This window comes from Dryobates pubescens, chromosome Z, assembly GCF_014839835.1.
Source record: "Dryobates pubescens isolate bDryPub1 chromosome Z, bDryPub1.pri, whole genome shotgun sequence".
Taxonomy (NCBI): domain Eukaryota; kingdom Metazoa; phylum Chordata; class Aves; order Piciformes; family Picidae; genus Dryobates; species Dryobates pubescens.
The window spans coordinates 119,000,518-119,023,748 of record NC_071657.1 but is presented as its reverse complement, the minus strand read 5'-3'; the positions used below and the strand labels follow the sequence as shown (position 1 = coordinate 119,023,748).

General features: G+C 43.8%; 1 protein-coding gene across 1 annotated transcript in view; it reads right to left on the bottom strand.

The window, feature by feature from the left end:
* EXOC4 (exocyst complex component 4) overlaps positions 1-23,231 on the bottom strand; it is a 488,502-nt gene that overhangs the window by 338,605 nt on the left and 126,666 nt on the right. The window contains exons 8-9 of the mRNA XM_009900238.2: positions 14,670-14,815; positions 8,618-8,706 (exon numbers count right to left, since the gene is read on the bottom strand). Coding sequence (XP_009898540.1) covers positions 8,618-8,706; positions 14,670-14,815 — 235 coding nt within the window. The remainder of the gene's footprint in view (positions 1-8,617; positions 8,707-14,669; positions 14,816-23,231) is intronic.

Sequence of the window (23,231 nt, the reverse complement as noted above, 5' to 3'; positions counted from 1 at the left end):
ACACAATCCATTCCATGAATCAAGCTAAACAAACCCAGTTCTTTCAGCTGCTCCTCACAAGACTTGTGCTTTAGAGCCTCCACCAACTTCATTACTCTTCTTAGGACATACTCCAACACCTCAACATCCTTCTTGGAGCAATTGTATTGTCTCCTTTTTCTAGATACAAATATTTTGAATATTTAAATTAAACACACTGTAGGATTCTCCAAAGACATCCATCAGAAACGTGGACCACAAAATGAAAACCTGTTGCTGTAAACCAAATACAATGAGTGGTCTCAGGCTGGGGAAAAGCTTTATGCAGAAGGAGGAGGGCAGTGACAAAGCAAAGAGGCATCCCACTGCCCTTTTTAGGTAACTCCCTCATCTTTTGGCCTCCCTCTGAATTTGTCATAGCTTTAATAACAATGTCGGAAGACAAAATCAAGTAACAAATTTTTTTCTCACATATAATCCCCCCATCCCCTTTTGCTGTCAAGTGCCTGACCCCAGTTTGATAATCTCATTTCCTGAGAATCAAAATGCTGGAAATTTAAGCTTCCCAGAGTGTTAATTGCGGCCCTGCTCCATTGCTAATCAAAAAATTGGATGTTTTGCATGAAAATGCTGCTCTAATTAATTCTCAGTCATAAAGCACCCCGGTTTTAATAACCCCTTCTTGATTGGATAGCCTTTGAAGAGACAGTGCGGCTAATCTGCTAAAGCAGAAAAAACACACGCAGAGGAAATAATAAGTGGGCTTACAAGGTCTGAACTAGATGATTGCATTAACACTGGCAAACCACAAAAAAGCCATTCCCCACTCCCCCAGCCCCTCCCCAAGCTCAAAGCAAACTGTGATCCTGTGCATCATGGGGAGACAAAAGCAGCTGCATGACAGGAGAGTCAGAACATCAAAGCCTTTCCCCCTCCTTGGCATAACCAGCTTACTGATTCTTCAGCTGGTTATTCCCCACCCTCCTCTAAAGGGTATTTTTAAGCAGGACTGTCCACTTGTCACAACATCTCCTTTAACCAGACACAAATTATATTGCTTCTCCCCCTCCTCGCTGCCTCTGACTGACAAGATATTATCATACACATCTCTAAAAGGTGCTGAACCGAATTTTCATTATCCAAAACGTCAAGATTCGTTTCTGTCACTGCCGAACACGGCTGGCTCCCTCCCGCAGCCCTTTGGTGAATCCAAATGGAACAAGGCTCCTACAAATAACTGCATTTTCCCTGGGCTTGGCCTTACACTGTGCCCTTGTCATATCAGATACCATTTGCCTCTGCTGCTATTTCTTGGCATTAAAAGCTTAATTAGAAGAGTTTCTCTTTGAGTTCCTTAATTACTTAAAACCTTATGGTGAGGAATTTTCAGGCTTGGATCAAGAACAGATGTATAGGATAGTGGTGAGTAACCCAAGCCCACCCTCCAATCTTAAATTTGGATCTTCCTGTTTATCACCTGGCCAACAAGTGAAAAAATTCCTTGGAGGTTCTTGCTTAAAGGAAAAGAGGTTGAAAAAATTATTCCAATATCTATAGTGTTGTTACAAGAGAGCTTTGTTTCACGGATGGATTTGCCATCCTTTGTCAGAGATGGGCAAGACAGTTGGGGTTGTTAAGTCTGAAGAACAGAAGACTCTAACAAGACCTTTTATCAGCCTTTCAGTACTTGAAGGGGACATACAGGAAGGATGAGGACAGATTTTTATCACGGCCTGTTGTTACAGAACAAGGGGTGATGGTTTGAAACTAAAAGAGGGAGATTTAGACTACAGAGAAGGAAGAAAATCTTTACAGGGGTGGTGGTGAAACACTGGCCCAGGTTGCCCAGATTGGTGGCAGATGCCTCATTCCTGGAAACATACCAGGTCAGGTAGTGTGGGGCTCTGAGCAGCCTGCCCTAGTTGCAGATGTCCCTGCTGACTGCACGAGGGTTGAACTAGATGATCTTTAAATGTTCCATCAAATCCAAGTTATTCTGTGACACATCTGTTGTTTTGTAGCCCTTCTGCAGACTCACTGGGGCCAGGAGTAGCCCTTTAAACATGCAGAAATAATTTAATTCTAGAAACCAACATTGACACCTCAACCTTTCAGCCAAGGTCCAAATTTCTCATGACACAAGGCAAATATTAAGAGACATTTAGCTAAGAAAGACAATGTTGCACATGGTAGCTGGCAAAAAATCTTATACATGATGCATCATGAAATCATTTTGGTTGGAAAAGACCTTTAAGACCATTGAGTTCAACCACCAACCCAACACCACCATGGCCATTAAACATGTCCCAAAGTGCCATCTGTTACTTTTTTTTTTTAAACACCTCTAGGGACAGTGACTCCATCACCTCCCTGGGCAGCCTCTTCAAACACTTGGCCACTCATGTATATCTGAACTACCAACCGATTTTAAGGTATTTGAGTGTTGCATTTTGACAACTGTCACCAGAAGAACTTGAGAGTGCCTGGGCAATCCCAGGCACCAATATAGACTGGGTAGTGACTGGCTTGAGAGCAGTCCTGAAGAAAAGGACTTGGGGGTGCTAGTGGATGAGAAGCTCAATATGAGCTGCCGGTGTACACTTGCATTCAGGCTCAAAGCAGCATGATATAATTCAAGACTGGAAGGTGATTCTAGAATTCTGACTCTAATTCTGCTCCCATCATTCTTCCTGTGACAGAACCATAAAATGCACTTGGTTGCGAAGGAACTCTACAAGTCTTCTAGTCCAACCTCCTGCAGTCAGCAGAGACATCTTCAACTAGATCAGGTTGTTCAGAACTCCATCAAACCTGATCCTGAATGTCTGCAGGGATGGGGCTTTCACCACCTCCCTGGACAACTTTTTTCCAGTGTTCTACCACTCTCACAGTGAAGAGCTTCTTCCCAGTGTTCAATCTAAGCCTACTCTTCTCTATTTTAAAACCACTACCCCTTGCCCTTTGTAAACAGTCCCTCCCCAGCTTTCTTGTAGGAATCCTTCAGGTATTGGAAGGCCACAAGAAGGTCTCCCCAGAGCCTTCTCTTCCCCAGGCTGAACAACACAACTCAAAGCCTGTCTTTGTAGGAGAGGCGTTCCAGCTTTCTGATTATTTTTGTGGCCCTTCTGTGGCCCTACTGCATCAGGTCTATGTTCTTCTTGAGTTGAGGGCCCCAGAATGTGATGTATGGCATACCCCAGCTTACACTGCTAGAATCCTGCTTTGCACAGGCACGGGAAGTTTAATTAGCGCTGAAGTACACTGAGCTTCCAGGGTGAAAGTAAGAAATAATGAGCCCAAATTTTAAGAAGTGTCGAGCAGATGTGGAGTCCATTAACATCCATGGGAACAACAGCTGCTGGGAAGCTCTTCACATTTCGTTCTTAACAAGGGCCCAGATGCACAACATCAGCAAAGCTGACCTTCAGATGAACTACAAGGGTCTGCATGCGTGTAGATAACCAAGAAGCTGGATGCTGTTTTCCATCCTCATCAGCACCCTTGAGGCTCTTCAGATTTTCACAGTGTATAAAACCATCTTTTCCCATTCCTACTGATAAACTAAATCAAGGCCATGGTTACTGGGAGCACAAGATACAGCTGTCTCAATTCCCTGTGGCCACAGGACTCTCAAACTATACACAAAGTATCTAGAAGGAGCCTATAACCCACAGCACCCCTGACAAAGCAATACTGTGATAGAAATTATCAGCCAACAGCAAGCAGCACAGTGCATAGAGGCTGCAGAGACATCTTGTGCCCTTGGAGCTCTTCTGAATCCCATACACACGAGGCTGTCCACAAGTAAGAATCAGGGAATGCTTTTGGTTGAAGGGACCTTTCAAGGTCATCTAGTCCAACTGCGCTGCAGTCAGCAGGGACATCTGCAATTACAGCAGGTTGCTCAGGACACCAAACAACCTGACCTGGAAAGGTTCCAGGGATGAAGCTTCTATCACCTCTCTGGGTAACCTAGGACAGTGTGTCATCACCTTCAGGGTAGAAAAACTTCTTCCTTCTCTCCAGTCTAAATCACCCTCTGAGTTTGAAACCATCAACCCTTGTCCTGTCACAACAGGCCCTGATAAAAAAAACTCTGTCCCCAGCTTTCTTACAGACCCCTTTAAGTACTGAAATGCCACTAAAAGGTCTTGTTAGAGTCTTCCCTTCTCCAGGTTGAACAAACCCAGCTCTCTCAGCCTGGCCTCACAGCTGAAGGCTTCCAACCCTCTAATCCTTGCTGTGGTTGCCTCTGGAACTGCTCCAACAGGTCCACGTCTCTGCTGTGCTGAGGACTCTGGAGCTGGCTCCAGCACAGCAGGTGAGATCTCAGCAAAGCACAGGGACAAAAAGTCCTTCCTCTTCCTGCTTAGGTGTTCACTATCTCTCATTAGACATCTTCTGAAACAAAGATTAACATGCAACAAGCTTTCCCTTTCCAGTTTGTGCTCCTCTTGCTTCTGTTGTTGGCGTGCATTTATTTTTTTATACCTTTTTTTTCCCCATTAATTGTCTGGCATATCCAGAACCCAGCTTCTGCAACAACCCCTCTTTCCCAGACTCACAAAACATTGGCATCTATACCCCTGGAAGGCAGATTTCAAGGCATTTGCGCAAGGAGGGTAACTGTGCTGGTCAAGGCTGTTCGATTATGTCCCAGAGTGCCACATCTACACATTTTTTTAACACCTCCAGGGATGGTGATTCCACCACCTCCTTCAGCAGCCTGCTCCAGTGCTTGACCACTCTTTCAGTAAAGAAATGTTTCTTAACACCCAACCTGAACTTCACCTGGCAGAATTTCAGGCCGTTTCCTCTCATCTTATTGCTAATTATTTGAGAGAAGAGACCAACACCGGCCTCACTACAACCTTCTTTAAGGTAGTTGTAGAGAGCCATGAGGTCTCTCCTTAGCCTTCTCTTCTCCAGACTAAATAATGGCAGCTCCCTCCTCAGCCACTAAGACTTCAGTCATACAGATGCTCAGGGAATAAACTTACTTGGTTTTAGGACACATCCACATCATGTAAGGCAGTCCATAAAAAGACATTGTATTTGACAAATGACAGGAGGGATTGCACAGGGAAAATGTAAATTCCCCAGCCAGCACATGGCCAAGATGGGCTCTCGGGGAACAGGAAGAAATGAGAAGCTTAATGATCATCATTACTTGTTGTGCAGAGGGAAAGACACCTCTGACACCCTATTTCTGACAAGAACCTGGAGAACCACCACATCTGTGGTTCTCTAGGAGGAGGTATTTCAGTTATGCACCTTGCCCACCCTCCCCCTTCTTTTTAATGACAATTGTCAAATTACTTGTGTGTCCAACTTAAGGTAAAAACCCATGGACTAAGTCTTTCTCCTCCGAGTTGAGTGGAATCAGACACCAGAATTCCATCCCTAAATCACTTCCAGCAGGTCTCTATCTCCCACTGAGGGATAATGCGTGCCTACCACATTGCACTATTTCAGCCCAAATGAAAGAGGTTAACGATAAAGCATCACTCTGATCTTCACACACTTTAAGGCTATTTAAATTAAATTCTTATTTCACAAAGTTAGCATGAACCAAACTTTCACTTTTTTTTTCTTTTTTTTTTTTTTAATGCCTATGTTTCTTTGAAGATCTTTTCAGGAAGACGATTGCCTAACAAGCCACCCTCCTCCTGCTGCCACTGAAACATCATCCCTGTGGATAAGGCTGTCAGGAAGAGAAACCATGTGGCATTCATAGAAGAGAGAGTGTCACATGCCTGCCTTCCAGAAACCTGATTGAACAATTAAACTGCATTTCTCTTTTCAAAGAGTTACCAAAAAAAAAAAAATCAAAACCAAAATGCAGATCTTGCTGTGGTCTGGGATTCAGGACGATTAATGAGCCTCCTAAAAGGGAGCAGCAGCTTATAATAGAAAGAGAGGAATGGTACATTTTTAACATAACCTTCAAAGGGAAACTTTTCTTGATGGTTAAACTGCAAAGATTTCTCAGCAAAGTCATCTCATCTATTGTCCCCATTGACTCCCTATGCTGACTTTTTTGTCACCTATTGCATCATGCTCAAGCTCTTCCAATTCATCTGGAAAGAGCAATGCAACCTTGTTCCCATCCATACTAGCTCCTATATTTTGTCCTTTACTTCTTTGTCAGCTCATGGGCTTTGTTCTTTCCAACCCCAGCAGCTGGAAGTCTGCATTGCTGTCTTTTGCATCCTCCTCTCTCAAAAATGCTCACAATCTCCTCCTCAAGATAAATGTTGCCTCAAGATTTGTCCTCTGACGATACGAAGGCACTCTTTCACAAAATCTGGCTATGCTCATCATCTGAATCCAGGAAAGAAGCCTGAAGTTCAGGCTAACAGCAACAGCAGTCACAAAACCACCCAGACCTCAGACACGCTGTCCTTTGGAAACAAACACAGAGTCTCCTGTTTGTAGATTCATAGAATGGTTCGGGTTGGAAGGAACCTTGAAGATCATCTAGTTCTACATTCCCTGCCATGGGCAGGGTCACCTTCCATTACACCAGGTTGCTCAAAGCCTCATCCAACTCAGATTTGAAAACCTCCAGGGAAGGGGCATCTGTGACCTCCCTGGGCAACCTGTTCCTGCATCCAGTTCTCTATTGCATTTTTAAAGCAACATGGACAATTGGTCAGGTCAGGGTGTGGAAGCAATTGGCAGCAACAGAAGGCCACAGGATTCATCCCAAAGGGACCTGAAATTTTTGACATGAATGGTCATAGAATCAAGGAATTGTCTAGAATCACAGAATAGCTTGAATTGGAAGGGACTTTGAAGATCATCTATTTCCAACACCCCTGCCATGGGCAGGGACACCTCCCACGAGACCAGGCTGTGCAATGTTTCATCCAGCCTGGGCTTAAATACTTCCAGGGGTAAAGTATCCACAGCTTCTCTGGGCAACCTGTTTCAGTGTCTCACCAATCTCATAATAAAGAGCCTTAGATTGGAAAAGATCTCTTAAGATCATCAAGACCAACCATGTTGCAGGTTCGCTGATGGCCCCAACATTGGCCCAACAGCACTCTCAACAGCTTCAGAATTCTTGGCTTTGAGCACACATTTGTCCCATGTAGCTTTGTAACACAGAGCTTTTAACCATGGAGAAGAAACTGCTTAAGTCCTACTGCTTGCAGGTTTAAGAAAATGATGCTGCAATGGAACAGCTCACATTTTCCAAAACCCTGTTGAACTGAGTAACAGCTGATCCTGGCCACAAGAGCATGTGACAGATTTGAGGGTGACAACTTGAGCCTTAAAAGTTGAAGAGCTGTGACCTGAATACCCTCTAAGTGTGTACAAATGGTGATGCCATAATTTGAAAGGCATGTATCTCCACTTAATTTTATCCTTTATGCTGTAAAATCATAGTGTGGGTGACTGTCAGCTTTAGTCAGAGTCATCTTTATCTCAGATTCTTCCTTTACAGTCCACCCAGAAGTAACTGGCCAGTAAACACATCCCTTCAGGACATGCTTTAATGGGCATGGTGGTGTTGGGTTGACAGTTGGACTTGATGATCTTAGAGGTCTTTTCTAACCTTAATGATTCTATGATTTTATGCTATGAATATGCAACATAGACTGCATTATTGTATCCTTAATCATCAGTCTTAATCATCATTTATTCATAATCATCAATCCTTAATGATCAATAAAGATCATCTTTGTAGAGTCACCTAAGTGTCCACAAGAACACCCTTTGTCTTTCAAGGTTTCTTTTCACACTCTTGTGGGTTTAATCTGACTCTGAGGGCACCTAATTCACCCCAAAATGTGAGGTACATAAATTCACCCAAAAATCACTTATAAATCACAAAACACCATCAGTTAAAAGCCAACTGAAAATGATCACAGGTAAGATTTCCAGGAGAAATTCTCCATCACTGGACTATTTTGAAGAGCATAGATTGTGATGAGCCCAGTAAGAAACTACGATAGATGATACAGAGGAGTTTAGCCCTGCTATATATTATCACAACAGTCTTAAGATCTTAATTTGATTTGGCTCCCAAAACCAACCTTTTGTGCATTAGACCATTCAGGAGAAACACATAATGAGGCTGCAGTCAGGAGAAGAGAACTTCACCACATATACAGCACTTGCCACAAGCAATACAAATATAAATCAGCGATAGTCCAACTCTTCAGATTCACCATTTTCAAACACTCTGCAACTCAAGTGTTATACAAAGCAAAGAACTGGTTACCTGAGTCCCTACAACAGAAAGTTGTTACTTTAAGTATGAGCTAAGTGAGCTTGGCTCCCATCACATTCAGCATATGACACAAGGAAATGAACTGCAGATAAAGAAGCAGATATGAGCTCCAGGTATCTAAAAACAGTGCTTATGGTGAGATTGTCTGCATTTTACCCATTGTTTTAGGAGTATCTTTTAAAACCTTAACTTCCAGCTCCAAAAGCAGAGGGAATAAAGAGAAATCCTGCTGTTCCACAAAGCAGAAAGAATAAATAATGGTTTAAAAACTGGAGAGATTTAGACAGGCTGTGTGGCAAAGTAGACAGGCATTAATGCCCTGATGTAGCATGGACAGGATATTTAAGCTCCTGCAAAAGAGAACTACCCAAACTAACACATTATCTATTAACCCACCTTGAAGTTCTCCACTTCTGCTGTACAGCTCCCTTCTCTGCTCACGCAAATAGGCACTCATGCTAATAGCATGGGAGGAAGACTCAAACCTGCAATTCAAAACAAAGGAATAAACCCAGTCAGCCAGCCATAGAAACATCCTTCTCCTAAGCACCAGCCAGCTACAAGTAAAATGGATTTCCCTGCATGTCAGAGCAAAATCATCAAGGCAGACAAAAGCACATTTTTTCTCCATAAAACTCCATCACTGATGCAGCACCTTCTGCCACCTCTGATCAGCACAGCTCCACCAGCAGTCACCTGTGAGACAGGGCTGCCCGCAAAGTGCTGAGATGTTCCTCCGCTCTATCAGCTGGGAGCACCCAGGCATTTAAGTAAGAATGGCCCCAGAAACTGGTAAAAATCCAGACTAAAGCTGTAAGCAAACACCATCTGAATTGCTAACTGGAATATACATAAACATTAAAAACCAACATTCTCCTGAAAATTATGGAACAATAAATTATTAAGTATTGATCATATAGTTCCAGCACTCCACAAGGACCAAACTCAGAGGTAAAGACAAATATTTTCCGACTACTGTAGTCCCATAAACGTGATTTGGCCATTGATTGCAGAAGGCCACAGACTGAATACAGAATTAACCAGGCTGGAAAAGACTTTTGAGATCATCAAGTCCAACCTATCACCCACCACCATCTAATCAACTAAACCATGGCACTAAGGGCCTCATCCAGTCTCTTCTTAAACACCTCCAGTGAGGGTGACTCCACCATCTCCCTGGGCAGCACACTCCAACAGCTATTCAGTCTTTCTGTGAAGAACTACTTCCTAACATTCAGCTTAAACCTCCCCTGGTGCAGCTTGAGACTGTGTCCTCTTGTTCTGGTGGTGGTTGCCTGGGAGAAGAGACCAACCCCCTCCTGGCTACAACCTTGCTATAGACAGCAAAAAGGTCTCTCCTGAGCCTCCTCTTCTCCAGGCTAAACAATCCCAGCTCCCTCAGCCTCTCCTCATAGGGCTTGTGCTCCAAACCCCTCACCAGCTTTATTGCCCTTCTCTGGACATGTTCCAGCAACTCAACATCTTTCCTAAACTGAGGAGCCCAGAACTGGACACAGGACTCAAGGTGTGGCCTAACCAGTGCTGAGGACAGGGGCACAATGACTTCCCTGCTCCTGCTGCCCACACTATTCCTGATACAGGCCAGGATGCCATTGGCCTTCTTGGCCACCTGGGCACACTGCTGGCTCATATTCAGCCAGCTGTCAATCAGTACCCCCAGGTCCCTTTCTGCCTGGCTGCTCTCCAGCCACTCTGACCCCAGCCTGTAGCACTGTATGGGGTTGTTGTGGCCAATGTGTAGAACCCGGTACTTAGATTGGTTAAATCTCATGCAGTTGGACTCTACCCATCTGTCCAGCCTGTCAAGGTCCCTCTGCCGAGATGATCTGCCCTCTAACAGATCAACACCTGCCCCCATCCTGGTGTCATCTGCAAACTTACTGATGATAGACTCAATCCCCTTAGCTAGATCACCGATAAAGATATTGAACAGGATGGGGCCCAGCACTGATTCCTGGGGGATACCACTAGTGACTGGCTGCCAGCTGGATGTGGCACCATTCACCACCACTCAGTTCCTAACCCAGTGCTGAGTGCTCATGTCCAAGCCACAGGCTGACAGCTTGGCCAGGAGTTTGCTGTGGGACTGACACAGCAAGGTCTCAGGTCATCTCTGGGCTTGCCATATCCTAAGGTGAATGTCTGTGTGATCACCAGTGTCCCATTGACAATGACTTGTACCCAGCCTGCCTGAACTCAGTGCCGGGGACATCCCAGATGTCTAAGAGCTGACTCCTCAGGCAGGCACGGCCTAGCAAACACCCTTTGTGTGCCCAAGCTGGGTGCTTGGGACCAGGGAGAAGGGAGCAGGCAGTAGGGAAAAAGCATCTTCAAATAGTGAAGTGGACACAAGACTTAGAGGGAAGACCTCTTTCATGAATACTAAATTCCTCAAAGTGAAGACCTCAAGGCATTGATCATAGAATCACAAAATAATTTGGGTTAGAATAGACCTTAGAATACCACCTTGTTCCAACCTCCCATCATGGGCAGGGACACTTCCATGAGTCCAGGTGGGTCCAAGCCCCATCCAGCCTGGCCAACCCTCAACCCTTCCCCAATCCTTCTGCTAAGGAAGCTTCAATCTGCCCAGAGGGACAATGGAAAAATGAGCATCTCACCACAGAAAAGGGACAAGCATTTGTAAGCTTTCTTGTGCAACAGTGCGAAGGTTAATATTAATGAGGCTTTTCTGCCCTAATTTGGACTGTGTTAGCAGCATTATTGCAGCTGAGCTAATAACAGCCTATCCCAATAAAACAAACACTTCAAGACTCTAATTAAACTAACAGTAAATTCTTGGCTCCGTATTTATGAGCTGCTCCCTTCTGCCCTTACTGAGATATTAAGCATAAGATTATTGCCATCACCCAGAGGTCTTCTCCAGGCTTCAAAACCAGAAGCTTCAGGTCAAGGCAAACTGCAAGAACATAACTCAGTCTCCTCTTTTAGACAGTGACTCAGACTGTCCTCTGAGCTCTGCACTGGCTTTTGCTGCAGGATCTCACCACACTCACTTCTTTCCCACAGATATCCAGTTTCTATTTCCCCTCCCCACCTGTCTCCATGATCTGCTCTTCTCCATTCCTAGTTATGTTTAAGTCCTCAACTCTTGTAACTCCTCTCCCCACCCTGATCATCCCACAGCAAAGCTTTCAAAATATTTTTAACATACATAAAATTCCACAGTATTACAGCCAAGCCTAAGCATAATGGATTGAGTATTCCACATCTGCTTGTGCAACCCACTCCCTTCCCACCAACAATCTATTCCCACCTTGAAAATCAGATCTGTAGGAAGATAGCAACTTGAACATGTGCACCTGGCCACCTTCTGGAATAGAAGACAGCCAGGTTTATGAGGGTATGAACTATCTGAATTCTCAAAGCAGCCTTCAAACTTTTCTCTTTGAAGCCAACATTAAACAGCCCAACAAATCATGAGTTATTATGTTTCCTTGCTTTTTTCCTATTTTTTTTTTAATTAGACCCATTTTAAAGACCAAGAAACAATTCAAACTCTCTTCCAAGTGCTGGCTGATGATTTCCAGACAACAGGACACAACTAGGGACTCCTTATTATTCTCACTATTGCTAGAACACACAACTAGCAGAAAAGGAAGTTCTTCACAATGAGGGCATACTGGAACAGGTTACTCAGACAGGTGGTGGACGACTCATCCCTGCAGACATTCATGCTCAAACTTGATGGAGTCCAGAGCAACCCAATCCAGTTAAAAAATATCCCTGCTCCCTGCAGGAGGGTTGGACAAAATGACTTTCAATGGTCCCTTTCAACCTGCTGTATTCTATGATTCTAAGTAATCTAATGTTTTGAGACATTCAGGGTCAGGTTTGATGGGGCTCCAAGCAACCTGCTCTACTTAAAGATGTCCCTGCTAACTGCAGAGGGATTGGATTAGGTGACTTAAACCTTCCAACCCAAACTCTTCTATGATTCCATGGGTCTACTTAATCTTTATAAAATTGGCTTAGAGGAAGCTATCAAAGGACATGGCACAAACAATTTATCCACATGTGAGTAAACACAAGGTGGAGCCCAGCCCTAACAGACTTCTCAAGTGAGGAATTAAATGGAGATAGTCTGATGACAAGTGGAAAGCTCTTCTGATTTGGACAGATAATGGAAAAGGGAAAAAAAAAAACCAAAAAGGAGCCTTGCAGCCTGGCACAGAAAGCACTGAAGATGGGAGAGGAGACAAGAATAACACTCCATCAAACGTGCGCATCCCTCAGTGGACTGAGAAATTCCATTTCAACAGAGATTTCCACAGATACAGTGACAGCTGACAGAAGACAGATAACCAAGTAAGAGAACCCAATAAATGCTGCTGTCACTTCAGTGCCAGCAACAACTTGGTGACAAGACTATGAGTGGTAAGAGACATCCTGCTCCTATGAGGTTACACACCTTCACTTCAAAGAATTATACCCACCCTCACTAGCTGCTGGCAAACTAATATAGAGCCTGGAACTGCTGCAGGTGAAACACCATCCTTATTCCTCTAACTTAAGTGGTCCAAGTACATCCAAGAAGAAACAACAGGAAAATCTGAGCAGTCTTATTTTGCTCCAATCTACATCTGCAAGTCAGAGTAAATTCAGAGAGTGTAATTCTGAAACCAAACAGCCATGGGAGTGTTAAAAAATGAGGCTGGGGAAAGAAGAATAAATCATCCAGGCAATTCTTAATCTTCTAATAACAGAGGATTACATAGATAGTTCATTCTGTGAGAGGGAGAGAAGGCAGTGCATAAGACCTGGAATTCCAATAGGAGCCTTAGGAACTATGAGAACAGAGCCCCCAAAATACATAGGTCCATGAGGCAAAGCACAGGGGGATCTGAATAATCAGGAAATAAGTTTTAGCTCAAAAAATCCCAGCAAACAATCAGTGAAGAGGATACAGAACACAGAACTCCCCTCATGCTTGCCCAAATCAGCTGACTACTCTCAGCCTTTCCCACTACTGCAGTTCCTGCATTCTTTCCCCACTATATAATGATGTACTGTCAGTAACACATGAGGGATTCTTTATTAGAAAATGCCACCCAGACTGCATGGATCCCCATCTCCAGCAAATAAGGAGTGAAAATACCAAACCACTTCCAACAGCTTCCCCTCCAGCAAATATTCCACTAGGTAATTTTAACATTGGGCTCTCTTGACCCCAGGGAGCAAAGCTTTATAAGGCCAAGCACTGATCAGATAGATAGCGATGGGCAGCCCAAGCACTGCAGCAGCTCAGAGTCCAGAGAGGTGCTGAGGACCGATCAGATACATTGCAGATGTGCTAATATCTCAAGCTCTAGTACTCCCAGGCAGAGCTCCACGCTGCTGTTCCCCCAAACTTACTGTGAAACTTGCTCATTCCCTCACCATTTTGGAACAATATTATTCTAAAAATATGTAAAATATTATTTTGGCAGTACTGAGTAAAGGGAGCAGCCACACAAGCAGTGACGTTGTCAGAGCCAAGAAAGCTGTGATCTTCCACCTGCTGCCAAAACAGCACATGTTGGTGTTCCCCAAAACCCTCAAGAAGCCAAAGACAATGACCAGCACATGCAGTCAGTGGTAGAGGTCAAAACTGAGCACAGCTCCCTCAATTTAGGAACACGTTCTTTACCGTGAGGGTAGTGGGACACTGGATCAGGTTGCCCAGGGAGGTGGTTGAGGAATCATCTCTGGTAGTATTCAAGGTGAGGCTAGACAGCACGCTAGGCAACCTTACCTAGTTGAGGATAACCCTGCTTACTGCAGAGATGGCTAGACTAGATGACCTTTGGAGGTCCCTTCCAACCCAGACCATTCTATGAATCTGAGTGTAGCAACAAGATACCTAAGATGGTCTAGCAACAAGACTCTTCTCCTAACAATGCTTCTCACCAACAACTCCTCAATTCTTACTTTTGCACATTAAATTTGTTCCATTATATCCTTCCCTTGGTCACCGAGTCTCTCATCCTCGCCTGCACTCTCCTCCCAACCACTTAATTCTTTCCACTCTGAATTAAAGGAGTTAGTGATAGGATTAACCGCTTAGTCTATCTAGCAATTATACAGTTATCTGAATTGTCTTTGTCCAGTCCCCTTTATCTCTCTCTTTAACAGGTCCTGAATTTACCATGGACAAAAAAGGGTGTAATGGATCACTGAATGCTTTGCAGCAGCTTCTATAATGGGATCCCAGTCCTGAGATGAGCCCTGGAAAGAGCTACACTCAAACTCAGCAACAAATCTGTAACAGAGATCCCACCAAGGCTTCAGCTTTGGCTGTGAAACCTCCACCTCAAAACTTGCACTCCTCTAACACTGTGAAACTGTGATTAGCAGTCAGTGGTATGCAGTACTTGGGGGACCAAAGACAGCTCCAGTATAGCTTTAACATTGTCCCAGTACTTACTTGAACAAGGGGTTTTTAGGCCTTTGTGGTTTCTTCTTCGCAAAGAAGGCTGCAAATTCTCTGCCGGAGCTGGCATAGCTAAGCTGGGTGGAGGGCTCTGAGGCAGTGCGGGTGTTCTTCATGTCCAGGTACTCTGTCAGCAGCATCTGACAAGAGAAGGAAGAGGAACTCAGCATTTGAAATAAAACAGCATTAAGATGTTACAATATAACCTGAAAATACAGGATTTTTAGACATTCTTTAAGAAAACAGACAAAGATGCCCAAAAATTCTGATTAACAGAAAAGCTGGCTTTATGTTCAGAAACAGAATCCTAGGGACTTAAAAAAACGCAGTTTCTAGTTTGGTAACTTCCAAGAATCACAGAATAGTAGAACTATTTCAGTTGGAAAAGACCTCTAAAATCATTGAGTCCAGCCATCAACCCAACACCATCATGGTCATCAAACCATGTTCGACAGTGCCATGTCCGCACATTTATTGAACACCTTCAGGGATGCTGACTCCACCACTTCCCTGGGCAGCCTATTCTAACACCTCACCACTCTTTCAGCAAAGAAATCTTTCCTAATATCCAACCTAAACCTCCCCTAGCACAATCTTCTCTATCACCTGACACTAACAAGAAGAGATCAATGCCCACTTTGCTCCAAGCTTCTTTCAGGGAGCTGTGGGGAGCAATGAGGTCTCCCCTCACCCTCCTCTTTTCCAGCCTAAACAACCCCAGTTCCTTCTAGGTGCTCCTCAAAAGACTTGTTCTCCAGACCCTTCACCAGCTTTGCTGCCCTTCTCTGGACAAGCTCCAGCAACTCAGTGTCTTTCTTGCAGTGAGGGGCCCAAAAACTGACCACAGAAGTCCCCACTCTTCACAAAATTGATTCCAGCATCAGCTGCTGGGTGTGTTACTGGCCAGTCTTCACAAACTGATTATATACCACAGCTCTTAAAAACTTAAGCATTCCAATATTGCCATTTGGTTACAAAAGCATATTTTATGTGTATGCACGTCTATATATTTTATGCATATTTATATCATAGTATCATAGAATTGCTTTGGTTGGAAGACAGTAAATGTTAACACAGCACTACCAAGTCCAACACTAATGCATGCCACCCCTCAGCACCACACCTACACAGCTTTCCTATCCCTCCAGGCACTGGAACGCTACTACTGCCCTGGGAAGTCTGTTCCAGGCCTTAACATCCCTTTTCAGGAAAGAAATTGCTCCTCAGATACAGCCTAAACTTCCCCGTGATGCAATTTGAGGCTGTTTCCTCTTGTCCTATGACCAACCCCCGCCCCCGCCCCCTCCATCCAAACTCCTTTCAGGGAGTTGTAGAGATTGAGGAGGCCTCGCCCCAGCCTCCTTTTTCTCCAGGCTTGTCAACCCCAGTTCCCTCAGCTGGTCCTCCCAAGACTTGTGCTCCAGACCCTTCACCAGCTATGGTACCCTTCTTTAGACATACTCCAGTACCTCAACATCCTTCTTGGAGTGAGCAGCCAAAAAATATACAGAATTCTAATGTAGAATACATATGGTTGTGTAACATGTAGAAACCTAAACCACCCATGTGTGTGTTGGGAGACATGTGCTGCAGGCCACATCTACTGTTAGAAAATACCTTAGGAATTCTGAAAACAAATGCCCTTTAATAACTCTCAAACCAAATAAGCTTCTGTTACCATTGAAAATATGAATTCCCACAGCCATTAGTTCTGCCATTGTAGTTTAGGGTTGATTTTCCTCCAGCCCAATACATACAGTAAGGGGCTGGGGGGTCCCTTTGTTTGACGAGCGTCCCCTTGGTGAAACCCTTGCAGCCCTGAGCGATGGCCTGATATTTGATGCTAATTAAACAACTCGGTGGTGCAGAAGCAGATTCCGAGTCAATTCACTTCTAATTTCCTTATGTCTGCAGATGGAAAGAAAGCTCTTAAAAATTAACTTTTGTCAGTGCATTCAGAGAGTCCCTTTTTATTTTCAGAAAATTCTACCTACTCGGATGCTATTAGTAATGTGTTCTGTTTGAATAATTAGTCAGTCAAAGCCCATCAGAGAGAGCTGCCTGTAATGAAAGGAACACATCAGTGCTGTGCTAAGTTTAAACAAATTACATAGGAATAAATATCCACGCAAATGGCATCGTGCCCCTAATTAGAAATAATTCAGGATACCTTGGGAAAAAAATAATACTACTACAAGCACAAAAGAAACTTCTGCCCCTGAAGCATCTCAATTAAAACTTTACTTGAGCACAAGTTTTTAAAATACATGGTTATTGTTAAGAGTGAAAATAATCACTGTGCTAATTTTTAACAGTAGTTCACCAAAGCCGTTTATCTTCCTGTATTTGCGTTTCACCTTCTCTTCTTGAATTAACAACCCTAAAATCATCACCAGAATGTAATTAAGCCACAGCCTTAATCAGGTTTTACACACAAAAACAGAAAAGAAAAAAAACCCACAACCAAACCAAAACCAGTAAAACATTTCCCAGTTTGTTCTCATATTGTGGATGAAACCTATTTTTATAATGGATTCCATGACTCCAGTGTCACCTTATATCCAAGACTAAGAAACGCAAAGCACGTTACACAGGACTTGGATCCAAGATCACAACCAGCCAAGAGAGGGTTCAGCAAGGAATGGAATAGAATAAATTATCCCTGTTGGTTGAAAAGTTAAATAGAAAAAACAAATCATGTATTCTCAGCATGGTAGGGGGTGGGAGGGACATCTGGGAATCATCTAGTCCAACTTCTCTGCTAAAGCAGGGTCACCTAGAGCAGGTTGCACAAGACCACATAAGGTGGGTTTTGAAAGTCTCCAGAGAAGGAAACTCCACCACCTCTCTGGGCAGCCTGCTCCAAGGCTCTGCAACCCTCACAGGAAAGATGTTTTTCCTCATGCTGTGATGGAACTTCCTGTGTTACAGTTTGTGCCTATTGTCCCTTGTCCTGTCATTGGGCACCACGGGAAAGAGCGTGGCCCCATCCTCTTGACCCCCACTCTTTATGTCTTGCTGAGCATTGAGAAGATCCCCTCTCAGGTTGCTGTTCCCCAGACAAACCAGCCCCAAAGTCTCTCAGCCTCTCCTCCTCCCAGAGATACTCCAGGCCCCTCAGCATGTAGCCTCTGTTGAAGACTCTCCAGTAGTTCCCTGTCTCTCTTGAACTGGGGAGCTCAGAACTGGGCCCAGTACTCCAGAGGTGGCCTCACTAGAGCAGAGGGACAGAAGAACCTCCCTTGACCTGCAGACCACACTCTTCTTAATGCATTCTTAGTTCCCTCTATCTCCTAAACTGGGTAGCCCAGACTGGACACAGAAATCACAGAAGATAATTTTCCAGTAAGATACTCAGAACATTTCTGGAAGCACTGCAGATTAGGAAAAAGAAAACAAAACTGTTGATTTCAGATATTACTAGATGAGCTGGGGCAGATGCAAGGCTCTGAGAAAGTCAAAACTGTAAAGCAGCAAAAAGAGCTTGTTTTGATAACTGCTCACCGAGTTCATCTTTAAGTTATGAAACTCAAGCATAACAGAAACTGCACTAGGCAGATCAGAGCTCTTTCTGCTCCAGTGCCCTGTATTCAACAGTTACACAAATACTTCAGAACCAAGTAATTAAGTGTAAGCATGGCTGAGCAGTTATGATATACAGCCAAGAGGGAGAGAAGTAAAGACAGGAGAGATCTTCAACCCACAGTACATTTGGCTTATAATTGCAGCCCTTATAATTTTTAAGCAACATCATTGACGTAGCCCAGTCTGAAAAATCTTGCCAGCTACTTTCAGGCTGCCCAGGTTGGTGGTGGAGTCACCATCCCTGGAGATTTCAAAAGATGTGCAGACATGGTGCTTCGGGGCATTGTTTAGTGGGCATGGTGGTCTTGAGTTGTCAGTTGGCTTCAATAATCTTAGAGGTCTTTTGCAGCCAAAATGATTCTGCGATTCTATAGTGCCTCAAAAAACAGCCTCAATATTTCGTTTCTCATCATATTGCAAAATGTGTGGCCTTCACCCAATGTCAACAGCATCAATTTATTCCCTGCATCAAGACAGTCCAAGTTATGCAGTTGTTCTGCTCTCATAGTCCTAGTAGAGGATTTTAATAAGCATCATATTTCAGAGTTAAAAGTTCTTAAAAGCCACAGCAAGCTAGAATTTTCAAATCCACTGCAAAGAAAAGAAAACCCAGACATTTTCCTGCTTATGTAAGCGAACAGAACCAACCAAGTAAGGGATTTCATGATTTGGTCCCATAACACTTGATTAGTACTTGCTATGCCATCAATCAAAACCCTTGTTAGACATTAATCACATGGACGTGCAGCAAGATTTATGAGTGACTGGAAAGTTTGCAACATCCCATTCATCTAGAACAAGGACTTTGACTTTTTGCTCCATGGTTGAATCCTGCTATCCATGTAGCGTATTTACATCAATGTCAAACAAATATAAGCCACACATAAAGCAAGAGAACAAAGGACTCCTCCAGCTGCTCTTTGGAGATGAAAATTAATATTAAATGTTTTATTAAAAAAGCAATATTTATGGATGTGGAGGCTTAATTAAATTCTCCAAAGGCAAAAGGTCACATTGGTATGTGCAGTCTGCCAATCATGCTGATCTGATAACAGCTTGCACAACACTGTCCTTCTGAACTGCAACAGGGCAAGAACAAATTTGCTTCTGTGTCTCCTGCTTGTACCTGCTGCCACTTTCCAGATCCCCATTTTTACACTTTGACTGAGCCTCACGAGATGTTGTACATGTCGTGATTTCTTACCATGCTCAGGACTGACCTATGAACAAAGCACATGCCCTAAAAATAGGCCTGACCACAGGACAGCAGCTGAATTCACTGATTGTACCTCTTGTGAGATTTTTAGATAGGTCTGAGTTCTGCATAAGCTCTATCCCATCAATTAGAAGCTGTAAAAAGGTATTTCCCATCCTCACAGACTCTGATTTAAGATGGAGGCTACAGTGTGAACACCTTGCTCCATCTGAAAATTGAGGGGTTCAAACTCTGCCACCATCAATGATGATTTTCATTACACCTCTGTATATTTGGGTGGGTCCAGAAAATCAAACGAAAACTAACATCACACATCATGCATTTGGCAAGGTTAAATGGGATGACCAGGTAATTACTGGCTTCTCCACCTCATATTGATCTGGGACAAAATCACAGAAGAGATGACAAAGGACTCTAGTTAAAAAGAATTAAGGGAGAATAACAGAACTCATGTCCAGCAACATGGATTTACACAACATACATTTTGGCTAGGTTATATTCTTATGATGATGACAAATTTAGCTTCAAATCAACAGAGAAATAAAGTTATTTCCACCAAGGATCTGACAAAAGCAAGGTATTAGAAGTCAACACAGCAATTACTAGAAGAAAACTAGGCAGGGATGTGACAAGATCCTTAAAACATAACGAGATGTGGAAACCACTGATACTGGGTTTTGCAAGCTCTCAAAAATCTGAAATGATCTTTTCCTTTTTTTTGTTCTTCCACATTCCAAGGAAAATACAAGACTTTTACAGAATGCTGGATACAAGTTTTTTTATTTTCAACCTAAGATTGGTCCATCTTCATTTTTAAAACAATAGTAATTACAAGAAGCTTGGTCAGATAGTGAGGAGGGGCTGCAACAACCCCTTTCTGGGCTGAATGAATCCAAACTTCCCCTATTTCAAATTCCTGTGAAAACTATCACAGAATCACCAAGGTTGGAAGAGACCTCAAAGATCATCAAGTCCAACCTGTCACCACAGACCCCATGACTAAACCATGGCACCAAGTGCCACGTCCAATCCCCTCTTGAACACCTCCAGGGATGGCGACTCCACCACCTCACATTCCAATGGTGAACAAATCTCTCAGTGAAGAGCTTTCTCCTCACCTCGAGCCTAAACTTCCCCTGGTGCAGCTTGAGACTGTGTCCTCTTGTTCTGGTGCTGGTTGCTTGAGAGAAGAGACTAATCCCCACCTGGCTGCAACTTCACTTCAGGTAGTTGTAGAGAGCAGTAAGGTCTCCCCTGAGCCTCCTCTTCTCCAGGCTAAACAATCCCAGCTCCCTCAGCCTTTCCTCATAGGGCTTGTGCTCAAGGCCTCTCACCAGCCCTGTTGCCCTTCTCTGGACACATTCAAGTGTCTCGATGTCCTTCTTAAACTGAGGGGCCCAGAACTGGACACAGTACTCATGACAACAGAAGGTTTGTAATTCATAACATTTTGGGAGGGAAGCATTAGGGTTTACAGAATAATGTACTTTTCTTTCTAATTATTGTTATTCATAATATAATCAATCTACTGTAGAAATTTCAGCATCCTGGGCAACCTGTTCCAGTGTCTCACCATCCTCACTGGAAAGAATTTCTTTCTGATCTCCAGTTTAAATCTCCCCTCTTCCAGCCTTCAATCCATCCCCCTCACCCTGTCACTGCAAGCCCTTGTAAAAAGCCCCTCCTCAGCTTTCTTGAGGGCCCACTTCATTTACTAGAAGGCTGCTATAAGGTCTGCTCAGAGCCTTCCCTTCATCTAGGGAAAAAATACACAACTTATCATCTCTTGGATTATTGTGTGAAGCTGTGACTAGCAGATTTGGGAATACTGAAGATAATCAAGAGCAGAGAAAGTCCCACTGTGATGATGTGTATTAATTAGCTAATTGGAAATGTTTCTATAAAGCAGAGAGCTTTGTCAGAAGTAGAAGTTTACAGCATCGCTCTGTATTGATCTCACATCTGGAATGTCAAATGAATTCCTGGGATTCATAAACAAAGGAGAGCAGGGAAAAAGAGGGTGGAAGGGTGCACCAAAGGAACCTGGGAATTATTAAAAGGCTGGAAGGCAGGCACAGCTTAGAGCAAAACACTGCGAGCCATGAGCTCGGCCTTGTTACCTTAGTGAAGAAAAGGCTAGGAGGTGCAGCAGCAGCATGCCACACAGAGGGCACAGAGCTGGGAAAAAGAGCTTCACTAATGAAGTTTTTAAAGAAATCCAAAGGCTGAAGACTTGAAGCTAGACAAGCTTTGACAAATGCTCAGGCATACATTTCCAGAGCCTAATTAACCACTTAGATCAAAGGTTATACACTGTATTGTCTGCCACTGACTTATTTTTTCACCCCAGTCAAGACTGGATGCCTTCCTGAAGCATGGGCCCTCCTTCAAACAAGAATTAATTCAAGAAAGTGCCACGGTTTGTTTTACACAGAGGTCAGGGGAGAAGATCACAACAGCTCCTCAAAATCTGGGGATCCTAATAAAGCTGCCACATCCTTCTCAGGCTCTTGCATGAAGGAGGCATCTATGTTCAAAGTACCATTGCTATACAGCACCTTCAGCTACTATTTTGACATGAAAGAGAGAATAAAAACCATCTACTGGTAACATTTATTTGGTGAACTGGTTTGTGGTAAAAGAAACTTCTCACCCCATCCTGGTTTTGGCAACCACTGGGCATGAAACTGCAAATGCAGGCTACCTTGGTTTACTTAGAGAATACCGTAAAAGGCAGAAGAGCCCCAGAAATAACCCTCTAAACATCTGAGAACATCTCTAGTATGTTCCCATGCCAACAGCATCCTGGCTTGAACCAGCAATAGTGTGGCCAGCAGGATGAGAGAAGTGATCATGCCTCTGTCCTCAGCTTTGGTGAGGCCACACCTTGAATACTGGGTTCGGTTTTGGTGCCCTCAATCCAAGAACAACATTCAAGCGCTGGAGTGCGTCCAGAGAAGAGCAAGAAAGCTGGTAAAGGGTCTAGAGAAGAGGTCTTGTGAAAAGCAGCTGAGGCAATTGGGTTGAATAGTGTGGGAAAGAGGAGGCTGAGGGGAGACCTCATTGCTCTCTACAACTTCCTGAAAGGAGATTATAGAAAGATGAGTTTTGATCTCTTCACCCAAGTAACAAGTGATAGGACAAGAGGGAATGGCCTCAAACTACACCAAGGAAGGTGCAGGTTGGCTATTAGGAAAAAGGTTTTTACAGAAAAGGTTACCAGGCATTGTAACAGGCTGCCCAGGGACATGGTGGAATCATCCTCCCTGAAGGTGTTCAAAGAACATGTTGACATGGCACTCTGGGGCATGGTGGTGTGGGTTGATCTTAGAAGTCTCTTTCAGCTGATTGCTCTGACACACCAGGCAGCTGCAGAAACATTGGCATGCTATGCTGAGCCTGAGAAGGATTTGGAGTTACATTTCAGTTAGACCTAGCAGGAACCATCACAAACAGATTAAAAAGCAAAGGAGCAATTTCCCAATGGGATTTCAATGAGGAATGGTTTAACAGCAGATTCAGTAGGGATGCAAGGACATGCCTGGAGAAAACAAAACATGGTACATGTTGAGAAGGCACAACATTCCTGAAAGATGGCAATAACCAGCAAGAGATGATCTCAGAGGCATTAAAAGCAACGGCAAATCAGTTGGAAAAGCCCTCCAGGATAGATAATCAAGTCCGGCCACCAACCTAAGACCACCAGGGCCATTAAACCATGTCCTGAAGCACTATGTCCACACATTTCTTGAACA